The sequence below is a fragment of the Homarus americanus genome, unplaced genomic scaffold (assembly GCF_018991925.1).
Source record: "Homarus americanus isolate GMGI-L3 unplaced genomic scaffold, GMGI_Hamer_2.0 scaffold31037, whole genome shotgun sequence".
In the NCBI taxonomy this organism is placed as follows: domain Eukaryota; kingdom Metazoa; phylum Arthropoda; class Malacostraca; order Decapoda; family Nephropidae; genus Homarus; species Homarus americanus.
The window spans coordinates 6,202,773-6,219,107 of NW_024722227.1; the positions used below are offsets into that span (position 1 = coordinate 6,202,773).

The 16,335-nt window shown below is 35.0% G+C and overlaps 1 protein-coding gene across 4 annotated transcripts in view; it reads left to right on the top strand.

Moving 5' to 3' along the window:
* Window positions 1-13,452, top strand: part of LOC121862340 (elongation of very long chain fatty acids protein 4-like) — a 43,707-nt gene extending 30,255 nt beyond the window's left edge. For 3 of the 4 annotated variants that reach the window (XM_042360559.1, XM_042360557.1, XM_042360560.1), the window contains 3 exons: window positions 2,292-2,441; window positions 8,965-9,090; window positions 12,493-13,452. In XM_042360559.1, the coding sequence (XP_042216493.1) occupies window positions 2,292-2,441; window positions 8,965-9,090; window positions 12,493-12,615 (399 nt within the window). In that variant the 3' untranslated portion in view covers window positions 12,616-13,452. The remainder of the gene's footprint in view (window positions 1-2,291; window positions 2,442-8,964; window positions 9,091-12,492) is intronic. The other variant, XM_042360561.1, reaches the window with a different exon arrangement.
* The last annotated feature ends 2,883 nt before the right edge of the window (window positions 13,453-16,335 follow it).

The following is a 16,335-nucleotide window of genomic DNA, read 5'->3' on the forward strand; positions in this document are numbered from 1 at the left end:
TTTGTCTAGTGCAAACTATAGCATGATTATATTCAAATTAATCACTATCTTATAAAAATTCCAGCAATGTAAATTATATTCTCCCTGGTCACTTCTGTAACATTTTATAAATATAAAACATAAACTCAATCTAAAGGACAAAAATAAACAAATAAATACTTCACTAGACCTTCGGTGCCAACTGTCAAACATGTCACTGTCACCTCCCTCCTCCTCCCCCCCTCCTCCCCCCCCTCCAATCTTCCCAGCCAGGGTTGGGTGGTTATGGGCTTCCATTTTTTACCTTTTATAATATCACAGTCTAAAGTTAGGAGAATATAATTTACATTGCTAGAATCCTTGCAAGACAGTGAATAAATTGAATATAAACGTCATATATTTTGCACACGAGATAAAAATTTTAGTCCTTTGTAATAAAGTTAGAACTAAAATTTGTATGTCTAATGCAAACTATAGCATGTATATATTCAAACTAATCACTATCTATAAGAATTCCAGCAATGTTAATTATATTCTCCCATGTCAGTTTAGTGACATTTTATAAGAGAAAAACTTAGTCACTCATAAAGACAGACAAATAAATAAGCACTAGACCTTGGCATCAGCTGTCAAATAGATCACCACACCTCCCTCTCTGCCTCCCATCTTCCCATCAGCTGATCACTAGTAAACAGACCATTTCATGTCGCATAATTTTCACTGTTTTGATTTATGAGTGTTTGTTTTAACATAATACCGTACTACAAAAAACAATGTTTTGTTTATTTTAGGAAATGGGCTGAGGTGCATCTGGGTAGACTCTCAGTCTTTTTAGTATTTTGTGTTTCTCTCAAGTACCAAACTAAATTATTCCATTGAAACAACACTTCGATTTAGTGCAAATACGGTTTAAAGCGACCTCTCTTGGAACGTATCTCATTTTATATCGAAGTTCTACTGTACTTATTTTTACCCACACTAAGGCATACTAAGACAAATTACATATCATTAATACTACATTATGCAAAAAACTTGCATTTTAAAACATCAAAATCACTTTGAAATATTTACACGGCCATCAGTTGAGGCGGGAAATTTGAATTGTTCGCAGTCATATTTCCCGCCTCTGCTGACGGCCATGTAAATATTTCAATGTGATTTTGATGTTTTAAAATGCAAGTTTTTTGCATAATGTAGTATTAATAATATGTAATTTGTCTTAGTATGCCTTACTGTGGGTAAAAATAAGTACTATACAGGGTATATTAAATGCATCCTCCAAAAGCGTGAATTTGCTACCAGAGTTTAACAGTTAATTCATGTACAGGTATAATGCTTCTGATAAACTTCCTACGTGCTTATGTTTGAAATAATGAATGTATGTATCTTTATATAATTTAGCTAAACATCTTTCTCTTCAGAAACGGTCATCCCAACGATTATGAATAAACTCATTTAGAAATACATCATTACTTCAGGACGAAATTGGACAAATTTAAAACCGCCTATCAGCTGTAAGTCTTGAGAAGGGGGCGGGGCATCTTTTCTCAGCTGAGAAAAAACGCACTATACCCCTCTGCTAATATCCAGAGAGCAATTTTGAGTTTAAGGCTTGAATAGACCAAGCAGAGGCAAAATGACTTTGTACTGATTATTGTAAACATACTGAATGTCATCTGATGGGGTAGTCAGGTTAGGTTTTAAAATGTGTTGACCTTTGCAGATAACTGGACAAGCATTTTGCAGATCAGTATATCATGTATTATTACAGAATCATGAATACTGTACATGATTTAGGGCCACTAACCTCCTGTCTTATTTTAGTACTGAATATTGTTAGTTAAATAGGTAAAGATCTAGATGCACTTAGGAATTTAAGCAAGTAATTAATAATTTAGGAAAGATTATGCTAATTGAAGTTAGTTTTTGGCTTGCATCTTGTTATCACTAATACATAGACTGAGTTTAGTAAATATCTTGCTTTGTGTTATTTATCATATTGTCTTCACCACTTGACCCAGAAATTTTTGGCGGGGCATTCATTACCTTTAGTGATAGTCTAGTCCTCTGATATGTACTCACAATAGTTTAATATTCAAACAGGAGTCCAAGTGCTTTCACTTACAAGCTAGAAATATTAGTTCTCAACCTTTAATATGCAAAGTAAGGTGTAGTTATACATAGGGAACAGTGACTGCTGCATCACTGTTGTTGCTGTTGCTTCCAGATGCATTTTCTTTGTTAGATAACCTCCCCAACATGAAAGAGGCTAATATTAAGATGTAATCATAAAAATATTATGTTTCTTGCAGATTCAGTTTGCTAGTGCAGGAGTGCTAGGTGCCCGAGCAATTGTTGTTGGATGTGACTTCCCCCTGTGGATGCAGTATGCCTTAGTGGTGTACATGTCTAGTTTCATTGTGCTGTTTGGCCAGTTTTATGTGCAAGCCTACAGACTTAAGGTATATATCAATTGATATGTATATATATATATATATATATATATACATATATACAGTAGTACCCCGATTTATGCGGTCAATTGAACCCACAGGGTACCGCGGAAAGTGAAAACCGCGTAAAGTGAACAACAGAACATATGGGATTAATTCCAATAGAGACTGGCCCGACCCCCAAACTCCACTTTTTCCGACACAATACCTATGTTGTAGTAAAAATAACATCTAAATTTTATGATGGTATGCTCACACAATTAATATTTAAGAGAAATACAGTCGCCAGGTTAATGTCCATTCAAATAATGGACTCAAATCCCCCCTCCCCCCTCTTCCCAGCTCACTAGCTCCTACCTCTCTGATTAATGTTTGGGTGAAAACTCTAGATTTTAACGTTTAGTAATAAATAATACCTCAGACTAAAGTTAGGATAATATAATTGACATTTCTGGATTCCTTGCAGGTCAGGGAATATTTTGAATGTAAACTTCATATATTTTGCACAAAAGATAAAATATTTGCTTTGTGTAAACCAAATTATTACATTAGATCTAAAATTTGTATGTCTAATGCAAAATCCATGATGTTTATATTCAAAATGATCATCATATTGTAAGAATTCCAGCAATGTAAATTATATTCTGGTCGAGTAATTTGTATGAATTTTATGAGCTAAAACAAATATCTTCAGTTAATAAAAAAAAAATATTCTTCACGACACTATCTGTCAATCAAAGTACCCCACCTTGCCTCCCCCCTCCTCACACTCGCGCCAGCTGGGTCGGTCCCAACCCTCCCCCCCACCTTCCCTCCCTTCCAGATGGATTTGGAAAGCCAACGTATATGTGGGCACTCAAGGAAACATTGCGTCATTTATCTTATTAAGAATATGTACAAAAGATTCATTATTGTTTATAATTGAATATGTATTTGGTTGAATTAATGTTTATACTGTACGTATATGTAAAATGAACAATACAATTCATTAGTAATACGTAGAATATTAAAACACACAAGAGGAGACGAGTTGGCATTATTTTTGTTAGTGTTTACACCCGTGACGATGGTTCTACACAAGAAACTGAAGAAAATAAGACCCTGGTTGTAGCTGTAGTAAAATTAATGTAAAAAAAAAATATGTTTGTTTTAAGTACAGGGTAATGTTATTTAATGTTAATAAATGGAACAATAGAAGTAGCTAACCACTAATGGTAAAGAAAAAAAGCAGGACGGATTGGGAACGCCAACGTTTGTAATTGCGAATATGTGAAAACATATCGTCATTTCTCTACATATGAATATGAAAGCAACACTTATTACTGTTCATATATGTTTTAAATAATATTTACGAATGTAAAACAAAAATTCTACTCACCAATAGTGGTAAAGTCTAAAACATATGGACAGCCAATGATGATGTGTGAGTTTTTACTCAGATGACGAAGTCATCAGGTTCAACTCTGGCTGAAGCTGCAGCTTTCCATAAAGATATCATAGCTGATGCTGAAATTGTTACTGAACCTGAAGTTGTTGCTGAAACTTCTGCTGATGCTGAATTTGATGGTGTAGCTGAAGTTGATGGTTTAGGCCTTCGAATAATAAAGCTGTCGAAAAAACCTTGCACAGCTGCTTTCTTTTCTCAGTACAGTATACATCTTTATGTAGAGGTCATTTGCATTTATTTAAATTGTAATGCTTTGTTTTGTTAATGGCTTCACTTCAGAATATTCTTTTTTTAATTTGTATAATACATGTCAGAATTTAGTTATTATTTACGTATATGAAAATGTGTTTTTATTTAATTTTTATTCTATTTTTGTCGTAAATACGAAGAAAATAATGGTGTAAATTGATTTGGGTCCTAAATTAACCAGGGTCTTAAATATGAATCGTTGATAGTAGAACCATCGTTATCAGAGGCTTTCCTGTACTGTAGTTGTACATGTTACTTCTCCATTTCTTATACTTTTTTACTCTCATTTAAATTTGTTTATGGTCTTTGGTGTAATACTGTAAATGAAGACTGTAATCAGCCGATAGAATATTTCTTAAAGAGACATCAAAAATAGGGAAAATACAGAACAAAATAGTTCAGGACGAGATCTTGATGGATGACATATGAAGTTCAGGCTTAGCCATATACTGTACACCTAAGGTGCTGCATCAGTGAATACCCTTACAATGGTCTGGTATGGTGATTTATTGTTTGTAAAATAATAATGAATAATTTATGGTACAGGTTGACAATCCCTTATCCGAAATCCTTGGGACCAGAGGCATTTGGAATTTCGGAATTTTTTTTTTTTTTTTTTTTTTTAAGCCCATCCGGGCACAAGTCACTGACCCACATTGGGGCCTGGGGGGCGAAAATATAATAATAATAATTATAATAATAATAATTATAATAATAATAATAATAATTCATAGGTCTAGGTCGTGTTACTCACTTTTTATCTTTTTTTCATTCTTGTATTTCTTTATTATTATTATTATTATTATTATTATTATAATTATTATTATTATTATTATTATTATTATTATTATTTTATTAATACAGTTAACCCTCACTTTACGCGGTTAATGTAACCCGGAGGGTCCCGCGTAAAGTGAATAACATAACATATGGGATTAATTGAAATGGAGTCCGGGCCGATCCCCAAACTCCACTTTTTGACGACACACAACTATGTTGTAGTAAAAATATTATCTTAACTTTTTGATGGTATGCACACACAATTAATAATTAAGAGAAATATCAATAATATTAGGTTTTTTAACACTTACATTAGTAGAAAAAATGGCTGGGCCTCTTTGTCAAACTCCCCAAAGTCCATATAAGTCCATATCCTCACCATAATTGTCACTATCACTGACTTGGGCCGGCTGTGGTGGGTGGCGGGTGAAGAACTGGTAATGTTTTGATGACTGGGCGACCTTGTGCGCACCATGTTCGCGCAGCTTACACAACATGGCGGATGGCGGGAGGTTTGGATCCAAAAATGGCGCGGCTCGCCAGCCGCTCTCCGCGTAAAGGGGTACACGCACCGCGGAATGTGAGCATCCTGGGTTCCGGCAGGGCACCGCGTAAACGTGGAAACGCGGAATGTGGGACCGCATAAAGTGAGGGTTAACTGTACAGTATTATTGTTATCATTATTATTTTATTTTGGTGTATTTTTTAATTAAAATATTTACTATGAATAATTACAGGTATTATTATTATAATTATTATTATTATTATTATAATTAGTATTACTATTACATTTTCACCCCCCAGGCCCCGATGTGGGTCAGTGATCTATGCCTGGGTGGGCTAATCCCTGTAAAAAAAAAAATAAAAAAAAAAATAAAAAAATAAAAAAATGCTCCGCAAAAAAACTTTCGGTTTTCAGAGCTTTTCGGTTTTTGGAATTTCGGATAAAGGGTTGTCAACCTGTAGTGGATTTTTTAAGAAAATACCTGTAATTAATCTTTTATTGTAAACTAGCCTATCCATTATGTGTCGGTGTGGAAACAGTATGCAACGCATAGCATCAAAGTGCAGTGGTGGACAAGAAAGAAGTATCAATACTTCATTATTTTACTTCTGTAACTTTTCAGTAATGTTCTAGTACTTGAGAGTAACTTTTTTCTTCAGTAAGTACTTTACTCTTACTAAAGTAACTTTTTAGAATACGTATACGTTTTACTTGAGTGTCTTCCAATTTTAGTGTCGTTACCATTAGAAAATAAATCTATACTCTACAGTATATAAAATACAGTCTGTGTTTGTATGGTCATTAGGTATTTCTACAGTTTAGAAGACAGAGAACTGAAATTTGGTAGGAAGAGGCAGGTAGTCTAGGGGCTGGTCGTGCACTGTCTCCTGCCCCTCCATAAATGGCGGGTGACCTCAATAACCTGAGTGAAATCAGGTACAGTTACTCATATAATTCACAATATTTTGATTCCAGACTGAGTAAATGCATCAGAATATTTTGATACCCTCCATAGTGAGGTTATCTCTGTACCCGAATACTCCACTGCCAGCTTCAACAGCCTCCCCTTGTTTGTTTGGTATTTTTGATTACTCAGAAAAACAACTTATCTCTCATGAATACTAATGTAGGTTTACCCATTAATACAGCATCTCTGCTGGATGTGGTTATCCCTGAGCTTTTGACACTGTATGTAAAGATCATTTTCAAGGGATGGAAGGGTTAGTTTTTTTTCCACACTAAGGTGCATACGATGGAGTCTAGATAATTTGTGGGTTAGATACTAGAAATAAGTTTGGTTCCAGAGGCCAAGAAATGCCCATAAACTGTTCCAAAACTTCTTTAATATGTAGTACATAATACATCATCAAATACAGTAACACATAGATATTGTACAAAAAGTAGTTCTATATGACATAAATAGCTCCTTCCTTTCACATAAGTCATCTAGGGTTGACTTTGGCTTTTTCATATTGACAAATGAATCAAAATACTATGAAAATTATGGTGAAATTGCATAATGTTGTATTATTTCGAAGTCACAGTGGAGCATTGAAGTGATATTCATATTATATTTTCTTTATTTCCAAGGCAAATTAGAGGAATGAAATGATATTCCCACAACTCTTATAGTTTCTTATGAAAACAAACACTGGCAGTTGGCAATCGCCATGAATTGTGAATAAAGTATTTGACTATAAAATTGTAAAAATGATGTACAGTAGTATATAATAGAGGTACTGTACCCGCAAATTTAAGAACACATTTTTATTTTGTGAAATATCAAGACTCCACTGTATATCTGGCTCTCCAGTAAATGGGTTGATGAAGGGTGGCTGCACATTTTGTCTTAATTTTTTTCTTCTATTCTTAGCTCTGTAAAGGATGTAACCTGCTCTGGTTCTCATCCTCCACAACAAGGTCCCAAATCTTATCTAACCCCATCCCTTCACACAAGCCAGCATTACCTATTAGCATCCAGTCCTTCCCCCAAATTATTTGATTCCTTGCTTTACACTCTTTCATATCCATTATTACTTCCTGTATGCCTATCCCCTCTTCTAGTATGGTATAGTAAAGAATCTATTTAGGGACCAAGAGGCATCTGTAAAATGGATGATTACATTAAGTGGATACTCTTGTGAACTTGTGTCCAAGGAAAGCATTCCTCTTGGTATCATTCTATTACATAACTTACAGTAAGAGAAGAAACTCACAATGGGTTTCTTTTCTTACATTGTTATTCACAATATGGTGACTCTCCTCCAGCCTTATAACGTACAGGCAGACTCATCTCTTTTCCCTTAGGGCCTTTTTCTCTATTACTTTGGGCCTATTTAATCTACTTTGTCCTAAACAGGGTAATTAGGATAATTATACAATATATACTGCACTGTATGGCTTCTGTACTTGTAAGCTCACTAAATTTTAGTTCAAGTTTTTCTGAATTGGTACAGGTATACTGTATGTATAACAATTCCTAATTTGCAGCTTATTGACTTCCACTATTTGTAAGTTGCAAAGTTTTTCACCCTACCCCTGCATCGCCTCCCACTCACCCTAAAGGGTTGATGTCATGAACTTGTGCTATTTTCCTTGGTTACTACTTGTCCAGGATTATGGCCTCTAGGTGTAAGATGAGTGGGGGAAGGGGAGTGTCCTGGAAAGAGGCAAAAGATAGTAATGAGATAAAAGAAAAAAGTGAATGGTAACAAGTTGACTGTGGGGCAAGCATTTTGGTGTGGATAAGTCCATTGTCTGGTACTTAAAAGTCGAATTAAAAAAAGCTATTTGGGGAAATCTTGTAGCAAATCCTCCCATTACTGCTGAAGTTATTACAGCCTTTCAGAACTTTCCTCTGCCGATGTGCTCAAAGGGAAGAACTAATGCTGCTTGCCCTTGTGTTAATGGATGAACAGGAAGGTTTGTGTCACCACAGCTGCCTTCATGGACTGGAAGCTATGCCAGCTGTATACTGTATAGGAATTGTTATTTTTATTTTTTTATTTATTTTTTTATTTTTTTTTTTTTATTAAATCTTCCACTGAAGGATTTGTGAGTTAAATGTTAAATATCTATCTGATGCCCAGAGAATCTATAACTGGATGTCTTTAGATTTTCAACATTCTTAAGTACTGTGCATATTGTGTTAGTTTTAGGGTAAAAATTTGTTTGAAGTTAATTCTTATTGCAAATAGTGGCAACTGCTTGTCATTGTGTTGCCTACCTGTACTTTCTGACTGACAAATACAGTTGTAGAGAGTGGTTATCTTCCCCTGGTGAATTGAGTCTGACCTGGGAACCTAACCCCCATTTTCTTATTGAATTGAGGTATCTACTCATGTAAATTCTGCATTACAAGGTTTTCCAAGAGTGTGGCATTTTTGAGTACAGAGGTCGTACAGTGTGTATGCATTGTTAAATAGTAGATGTTGCTTATTTCTTACAGTTTTTCAAACTACATTTAAAATTAAAGTAGAAATTTCCAAAGCAAATCTGTAAATCACATAACATTATGGTAATAATTATGGTAATATTTGTTTTTGAAACAGCAGAAGAAGCTGAAGAATAGCAGGAATGGAACAGTGCGTCATCATGGTGAGACCAATGGAGTAGTTGCTAACGGTGTTGCATCCAAGCGTTTTAATGCGAATGGAATATCTAGTCAAGATGGCCAGGTAAGCTTTTTAAGTTTAATGCAAACTAAAAAGGTTTTAATTTACTGCTCTGTGTGTGTGTGTGTTGTGTTTCGTGTTGTTTACGTTAAATAACATTATGTTTGTGAAATTGGTATTATTTGTGCTTTTATTCAAGTACTCTATATGCGTGTTTGTAAATCTGGGCCGCATTCAATTGCTCGTTACATTCTGTACACTATGGTGGGACCTGAATGGTTTGTGACGTCATCAAGCACTACATAAACAAACTGGGTGATAGCTAGCGGTGTCCTGTGGGAATAATGGCTTACCATTTACCTCCGGTAAAGTTCTTTGCAGCACATGCTATCCTAAACCACAGACACCGTAATGTATTGCGCCTCCAGTCACTGTCTTTCTTGTTTATAGACATCTCGGCACTACGGAGCTACTCACCTCAGCGAACCGTAGTGTTCGTAGTGCTTCAGAAAGTTCAAGAACTATTTACCCGATGGGACTTCTGCCCAAACATAATAGACATGGATGGTGGAGCAATCAACAGCTAGTAGGGCATTACTCTAGGTGTAAAGGTTATGCGAGGGTAAAGTACTAGAATATCAGTGATATAAAACTATAAAATTTACATACAAAATACACACTTATTATATGTCAGCGTATTATCAATACAGTTCTCATGGAACAAAATCTTGCAACTTTTTACTGTACATATAATTATTGTTCATGTCTTTAGGCACAATATACAACCTACAAAGGAATTAGGAATTGAAAATTACCATTGATGTGCAATATAAAAAAAAAATCTTCCCCCTCTCCAAAATCATTATTCGCTTTGGAAAAAATCAAATACTGTATGATTTTATGAACAAGTGTTAAAATTAGCCATCGGACAGGGCGAGAGAAACAACTTCTTGCAGGATCCAACGTACAGTATACCGTGACAAATGTAAGCTTACATCTACTGTACAAAGTTTATAATATTATAACAGAAAAGAATGTGCAACTATCAGAGACATCTTAAGTAAGGAATCACTCCACAAAGAATAATACAATGAAGCATTGAAGCATACAAAGAAAACAATGAGACATGGATCGTTTGACCTGTGCCGGGGGGGCTAATTCCCGTAAAAAAAAAAATATATATATATATATATATATATATATATATATATATATATATATATATATATATATATATATATATATATATATATATATATATATATATATATATATATATATATATATATATAATATATATATATATATATATATCATGTAGATCCACAATGAAAACGTGGATAAGATAAATCTTGATAAAATCACACGGGAAAAGGGAAACAACGGAGCACCTTAGTTTTCGTCTTTATTCAAGACATCTTCAGAGGCAACTGGATTACATGGACAGAGAGAGGCTTAAATATACAGGGTGACCTTATAAAACATGAGGTCAGGTCATAATGCTGTCATCCACTAATCCCCACACCAACACACACGTAGAGGAGCTTAAGAGAAGGGGGTGACATGACTAGTCAGGTCAGGTCAAAAATAAGGGACCCACTAATAACTATCATACATCTAGATCAAAGGTTTTCAAAGCATTTTTAACCTTGGGCCACTGACAAATAAATTTATGTAACGTATCAGTTTTGAACTGACCATCACTAAGGTTTATTGATTTTAATTCCTTAATCAAACTAGCTTCAACCAGAAGTCTTTCTGTGACACAAGATGATTTTAATACTTCTAAGCGTTTTTCCCAAGCAATGGGATGATTATTATTCCTAACATGAAAGCAGTGCCCTGTTCGTTCACTAGAACATCATCCTGAAACACTACAGTTTGGGGGACAGACTTCAAAAGACTTTCCATGTGTCTTTGAAACACAGCACGAGTTGACCGGACTCCAAGCGGGCACCTGTTGTAAACAAACAATCCTTTATGGGTGTTAATACAAGTATATTTCTGTGACTCCTCGTCCAGTTCCATGTGATCATATGCTGAGGTAAGATCAAGCTTGGTGAAGGAAGTTCCACTCCCTAGAGTCGCAAATAGATCATCTGCTTTAGGTAGTGGGTAGTGATCGAGTTTGGAAAACCTATTTATAGTACAGTAGGGTCGGGATATATCGCGAAATGGTGTCCAAGGATGTTCGCTATACAGTATACTAAATCGCGATATATAATTATGTGTAATCAATGGGGAAAATGGGGTTAGGTTCTGGAGGCCCAAAAAAGTGACTAAACTTGACTTAACAAGTTCATTTTCTTACTAACTAAAGCACCAATGAACACTAGACTCAGGAAAAACAGTGTGTTTCACTATCAATATGAAGGAACACCAGACTCGGGAGCTGACGCGCCTTCCTAGGCGCCATGTTGGGAACACCAGACGCCACACTGCCTCCCACACCTAAATCAACCAAAAAAAAAAAATATTAGAGTACATATTAAATCTTTTCCATTCTCTTCACTTTACATGTCATTAGTAACCAATTTAACTAAAGCACCAATGAACACTAGACTCGGGAACACCAGACTCGGGAACACCAGGCTTCCGAAATCCAGGCTTCGGAACTCCAGGGAACACCAGACTCAGCAAAACCAGACTCGGGAACACCAGACTCGGCAGATGATGCGCCATCTTTGGAACACCAGACGCCACATGCCTCCCACACCTACATAAACGAACAAACAGACTGAGAGAGAGACTGGATAGGAATTTGCCACATCCAGATGTCGGTCCGGACCAACCGAAATCCGGATCTGAAAGGTCTGGAAGTGTGAGGGTTTACTGTATTCCTTGGTCAAGAGGCTGAATAAGATAAGTGTGTTCCTTGGGATTCGGGTGGTTTTTTTTTTTTCCAGTCTGAGATTCCGAGGGACGCAAACTTTAAAACCGTGAGCTTTAAGGGAATACTGTATCTCATTTACAAAACATTTGGTTCATAACACTTTTGGTATTACAAAATTTCCAGTCATTAGGGATATGTCTTATTATACCATGATTTTTTTATATCAGAATCTTTACAGTCATTTGGACACCTTTTCTGGTAAGTTTTAGAGACTCGCTACATTACTGTCCTGTTGTTCCTCATATTTGCTATTGGAACCCATATCCTATTTGGCCATATATGTCCTAATGGGCCCCCATATGTCCTATTAGGCCCCATATGTCCTGTTGGGCCTCATATTTGCTGTTGGGACCCATATGTCGTATTGGGCCTAGAAAGGTGAGGGACCCAGAAGGACAAAAGGGTTTATTGTTTTTGTTAAGTGGGAGTTCTCTCCTTTAACCAGGCCAGGACCAGGATAAGCTGTCTCCTCTGGTTTTGGGGTTGCTGCTCTCCAAAACTGTAGATGACAAAGAAAATGCTGTTGTCTAAACCTATCATTAGGTTATTCTCTGACTGTTTGTGTCTTACAGGTTGACAAAAATACCTCTGGAAAGAAAACTGACAAGATTAATGGGGAACCCAAGTCACAACACAGTAATGTGCGCACACGGGCTCAAGCACGCCGTGAGGGCCGTTCTCGTCAGGATTCATAATTTATGTGTAGGTGATTTGATACTTATAAGAAGGTACAGGCCATAATGACATATTTTTATGTCAACTGACTATAAAATTGTCAATCTGGAGATGTTTGCATACAGTTATACAGTAGTTATTTTTGGGATGAATGATATTCTGTACTGTACTTAAAAAGAGTCTGCATGTAAATATGCTGAAGGAATATACAGTACAGTAGTTATGATTCAGGAGTGATAATTTGTTTTTTAGAATATTATATAAAAACCATTTTAGAATGTTCATTTTAATTAATAGGAGGTAAAAATTGCAAGTCATTTTATATGATAAACTTAAATTCCTGGCTTTCTTTATTATTCATTGTCTTCCTTCAGCAAATTTTGCAGATGTCATCCTTTGTTTTTTCAAGTCATATCTTTGGTATTATGGTGTGTGCTAAAAGTCCAATTAGATTGACAGTGAATTGTAATGATAGATATTCATCAGTTTAAGTTGTAGAACAAATCCTTAGTATTTCAGGCTTATGAAAGTTGAATGTAATTCAAAAAGTTTAGTATACTGTACTGTATACTGTTTCCAGTAACTAGGGTTCTTCATGATGGTGAAATCTTGTGTGTCCTGGGGTAACAAGGGAGTGCTTAAGTTGATTAGCACCTCATGATGTAGGGCCATAAGTGAAAATACTTCCAAAGAGTGCTTATACAAAGTTGAGCTTCTGTTCTGAGAAAATGTAATGTTCACCTTTGGAAATTAAAAAAAAAAATCTGGAAATACATACAGTATCTCGGTAATCTTATTTTTTAAATAAAATGTTTGGTCATATAAACTTTTTTTTACAGTACCGTATATCTCGGCCTACAAGGCGACGGGGTGTATAAGACGGCCCCCAAAATTTCCATTTAAAAAGTAGCTTTTGAGCCCTATTCACTGTATAAGACCGGTACCCCAAATGTGACACTTACCATTGGGAGCTTACTGACCCAGTAGTCCTTTACCAACCATCCCATTGACCAGTGCTGTTTACACATCCTTGGTTTTTTTAAATAAAGCCAATTCACTTCAAGTAATGGCATCAAATGTTGTAGTGTAAACACTAGTGACTCACTTAAAAGTCTGTTATTTAACTTGAACTAATGTCTGTGTCAATACAATTGTTTCATTTACTTGAAATGGATTTACCAATTTATTTGTTTATTTATTTATTTATAACATACTGTAATATATTAAACACACCAAGTATTTTCTTTAATTTATAAGCTTGCTTCAACCAGCTACAGCATTCTAATTCAATAGTGTTTCATTAGGATTTGAGTGAAAAAGATTACTGTACATACTTACTACATACATTTATTACACAAATATATATATATATATATATATATATATATCATGTAAATCCACAATGAAAACGTGGATAAGATAAATCTTGATAAAATCACACGGGAAAATGGAAACAGATGCCTTAGCTTTAAATCTTTATTTAGGAACATCTTCAGGAGCAACTGGATTACATGGACAGAAGCAAATATGCAGGGGTGACCTAAACGAGGTCAGGTCATAATGATGACATCCATAATCCACCCAACACACCGTGAAGGCTTAGGGTGGTGGCTGACTAGTCAGGTCAGGTCAAAAATAAGGGACCCACAAAGTAACTATCATACATCTAGATCAAAGGTTTTCAAAGCATTTTTAACCTTGGGCCACTGACAAATAAATTTATGTAACAGATTATCAGTTTTGAACTGACCATCACTAAGGTTTATTGATTTTAATTCCTAAATCAAATAGCTTCAACCAAGAGTCTTTCTGTGACACAAGATAGTTTGAATACTTCTAGCTTTTTTTCCAAGCAGCCAAATTTGATTGTATTCTAACATGAGCAGACAAGGCACTGCTTTCAGATGCAGTTCTGATATTATATTTATGTTGTTTGATTCTGAGCTGCAGTGTTTTCTGTCTGGCCTGCAAATTACAATTACATTTTGCTGGAATACAATAAACACTTCCATTACATTCAAACTTAGGCTATTCCTTATTAACATATTGGTAATGGATTTGAGTCATACTTGTAATTAAAATATTTCCATTTACTTGAAATAGATTTGCCGATTTATTTGTTTATTTATTTATTTATAATATACTGTAATACATTAAACACAATGCAAGTATTTTCTTTAATTTATATATTTGTTTCGCGAAAAAGGGAGGCTACCATTATACCTGGTAGGTGAAGTTGACCAGAAATTTATGGTGATCATTAAGGACCAAACTCCAATCTATGACGTGACTTCTGTTCATCATTCTCATCCTAAATTTACCACTGTCAGTAGTTTCAAGAATTAACGCAGTCATTTACTGAATATTCTTTGTCAAAAAATAAATTTTAAATTAATTATTTATAGGAGATAAGTATTATGATCAGTAAATATACAGATATGCATTACTGACCACCTCCGAACACAGGGACGGCTAAAAATAGCCACAGGCGGTCACAGTCAAGGTCACTTTCCCTTTCTTGTCACTGGCAAATGGGGGGGGGGGGGATGATAGCAGCTGTGTTTATTACCGGGGTATATTATTCTTTTACGGTATGTTAGACTGGTTTATACCGTATATCACGGCCTATAAGACGAAATTTGAACATTAAAAAAATCTGCCCAAAGTTAGGGGGTCGTCTAAACCACCAAGTTTAAAATTCTTACCTCTTAAATATTGTGGTTTAGTGTGTCAAGAGTGGTGATGAAAACATCGTAAGCCACTCACAAGGTCTTACCACTAATTATTTTATACTGAAACTTACGTTTGGCAAGCTGGATTCAAATTAAGATTACTGTACTGGTATATTAAAATAATAAAAATGTATTATAAACCTGTCTAACATACCGTAAAAGAGATTTATACCCCTGTAATAAACACAGCTATCATCACACACCCCTCCCCACGCCCCCCCCCATTTGCCAGTGAGGAGACAAGAAAGGGGAAGTGACCGCGAGATTGGGCTATTTTTAGCCGTGGAGGTGGTCAGTAATGCATACCGGTATCGGTATATTTACTCATAATAATATTTATCTCCTATAAATAATTGATTTAAATTTTATTTTTTTCCAAAGAATATTCAGTAAATGAGTGCATTAATTCTTGAAACTATCGACGGTTAATTACAGACGCTCAAGTGACGTCACTAGTGTTTACACTACACCAGCTGGTAATATTTGATGCCATTACTTGAAGTGAATTGGCCTTATTTTAAGTAACTAACTATAAATAAATACAAAAATTAAAAAAAAAGATCAAAACTGAGAAATAATATACTGTATGTATGTTGTGTTGTCAAAGTAAGAGGAACAATTGTGTAAGTACGTAATATTTTTTCACTCAAATCCTAATGAAACACTACTGGAGAACATTCCTTTGTCGCAAAACAGTTTATAAATTAAAGAAAATAATTACAGTGTGTTTAATATATTACAGTATATAAATAAATAAATAAAACAAATAATTCGGTAAATCTATTTAAAGTAAATGGAAAATAAGCAAACATGTTATTTACCAAGACGCTTCCGTCTGGCTCAGGGTGAGATGGAGGGGAGATAACAAGGCTATTTATAGCCCATCTGAAGTGGCCAGTACCCTAATGCACCATAAATAATTCATTGAACATTCATTTTTTGTACATAGTATATTCAGTATATATATATATATATATATATATATATATATATATATATATATATATA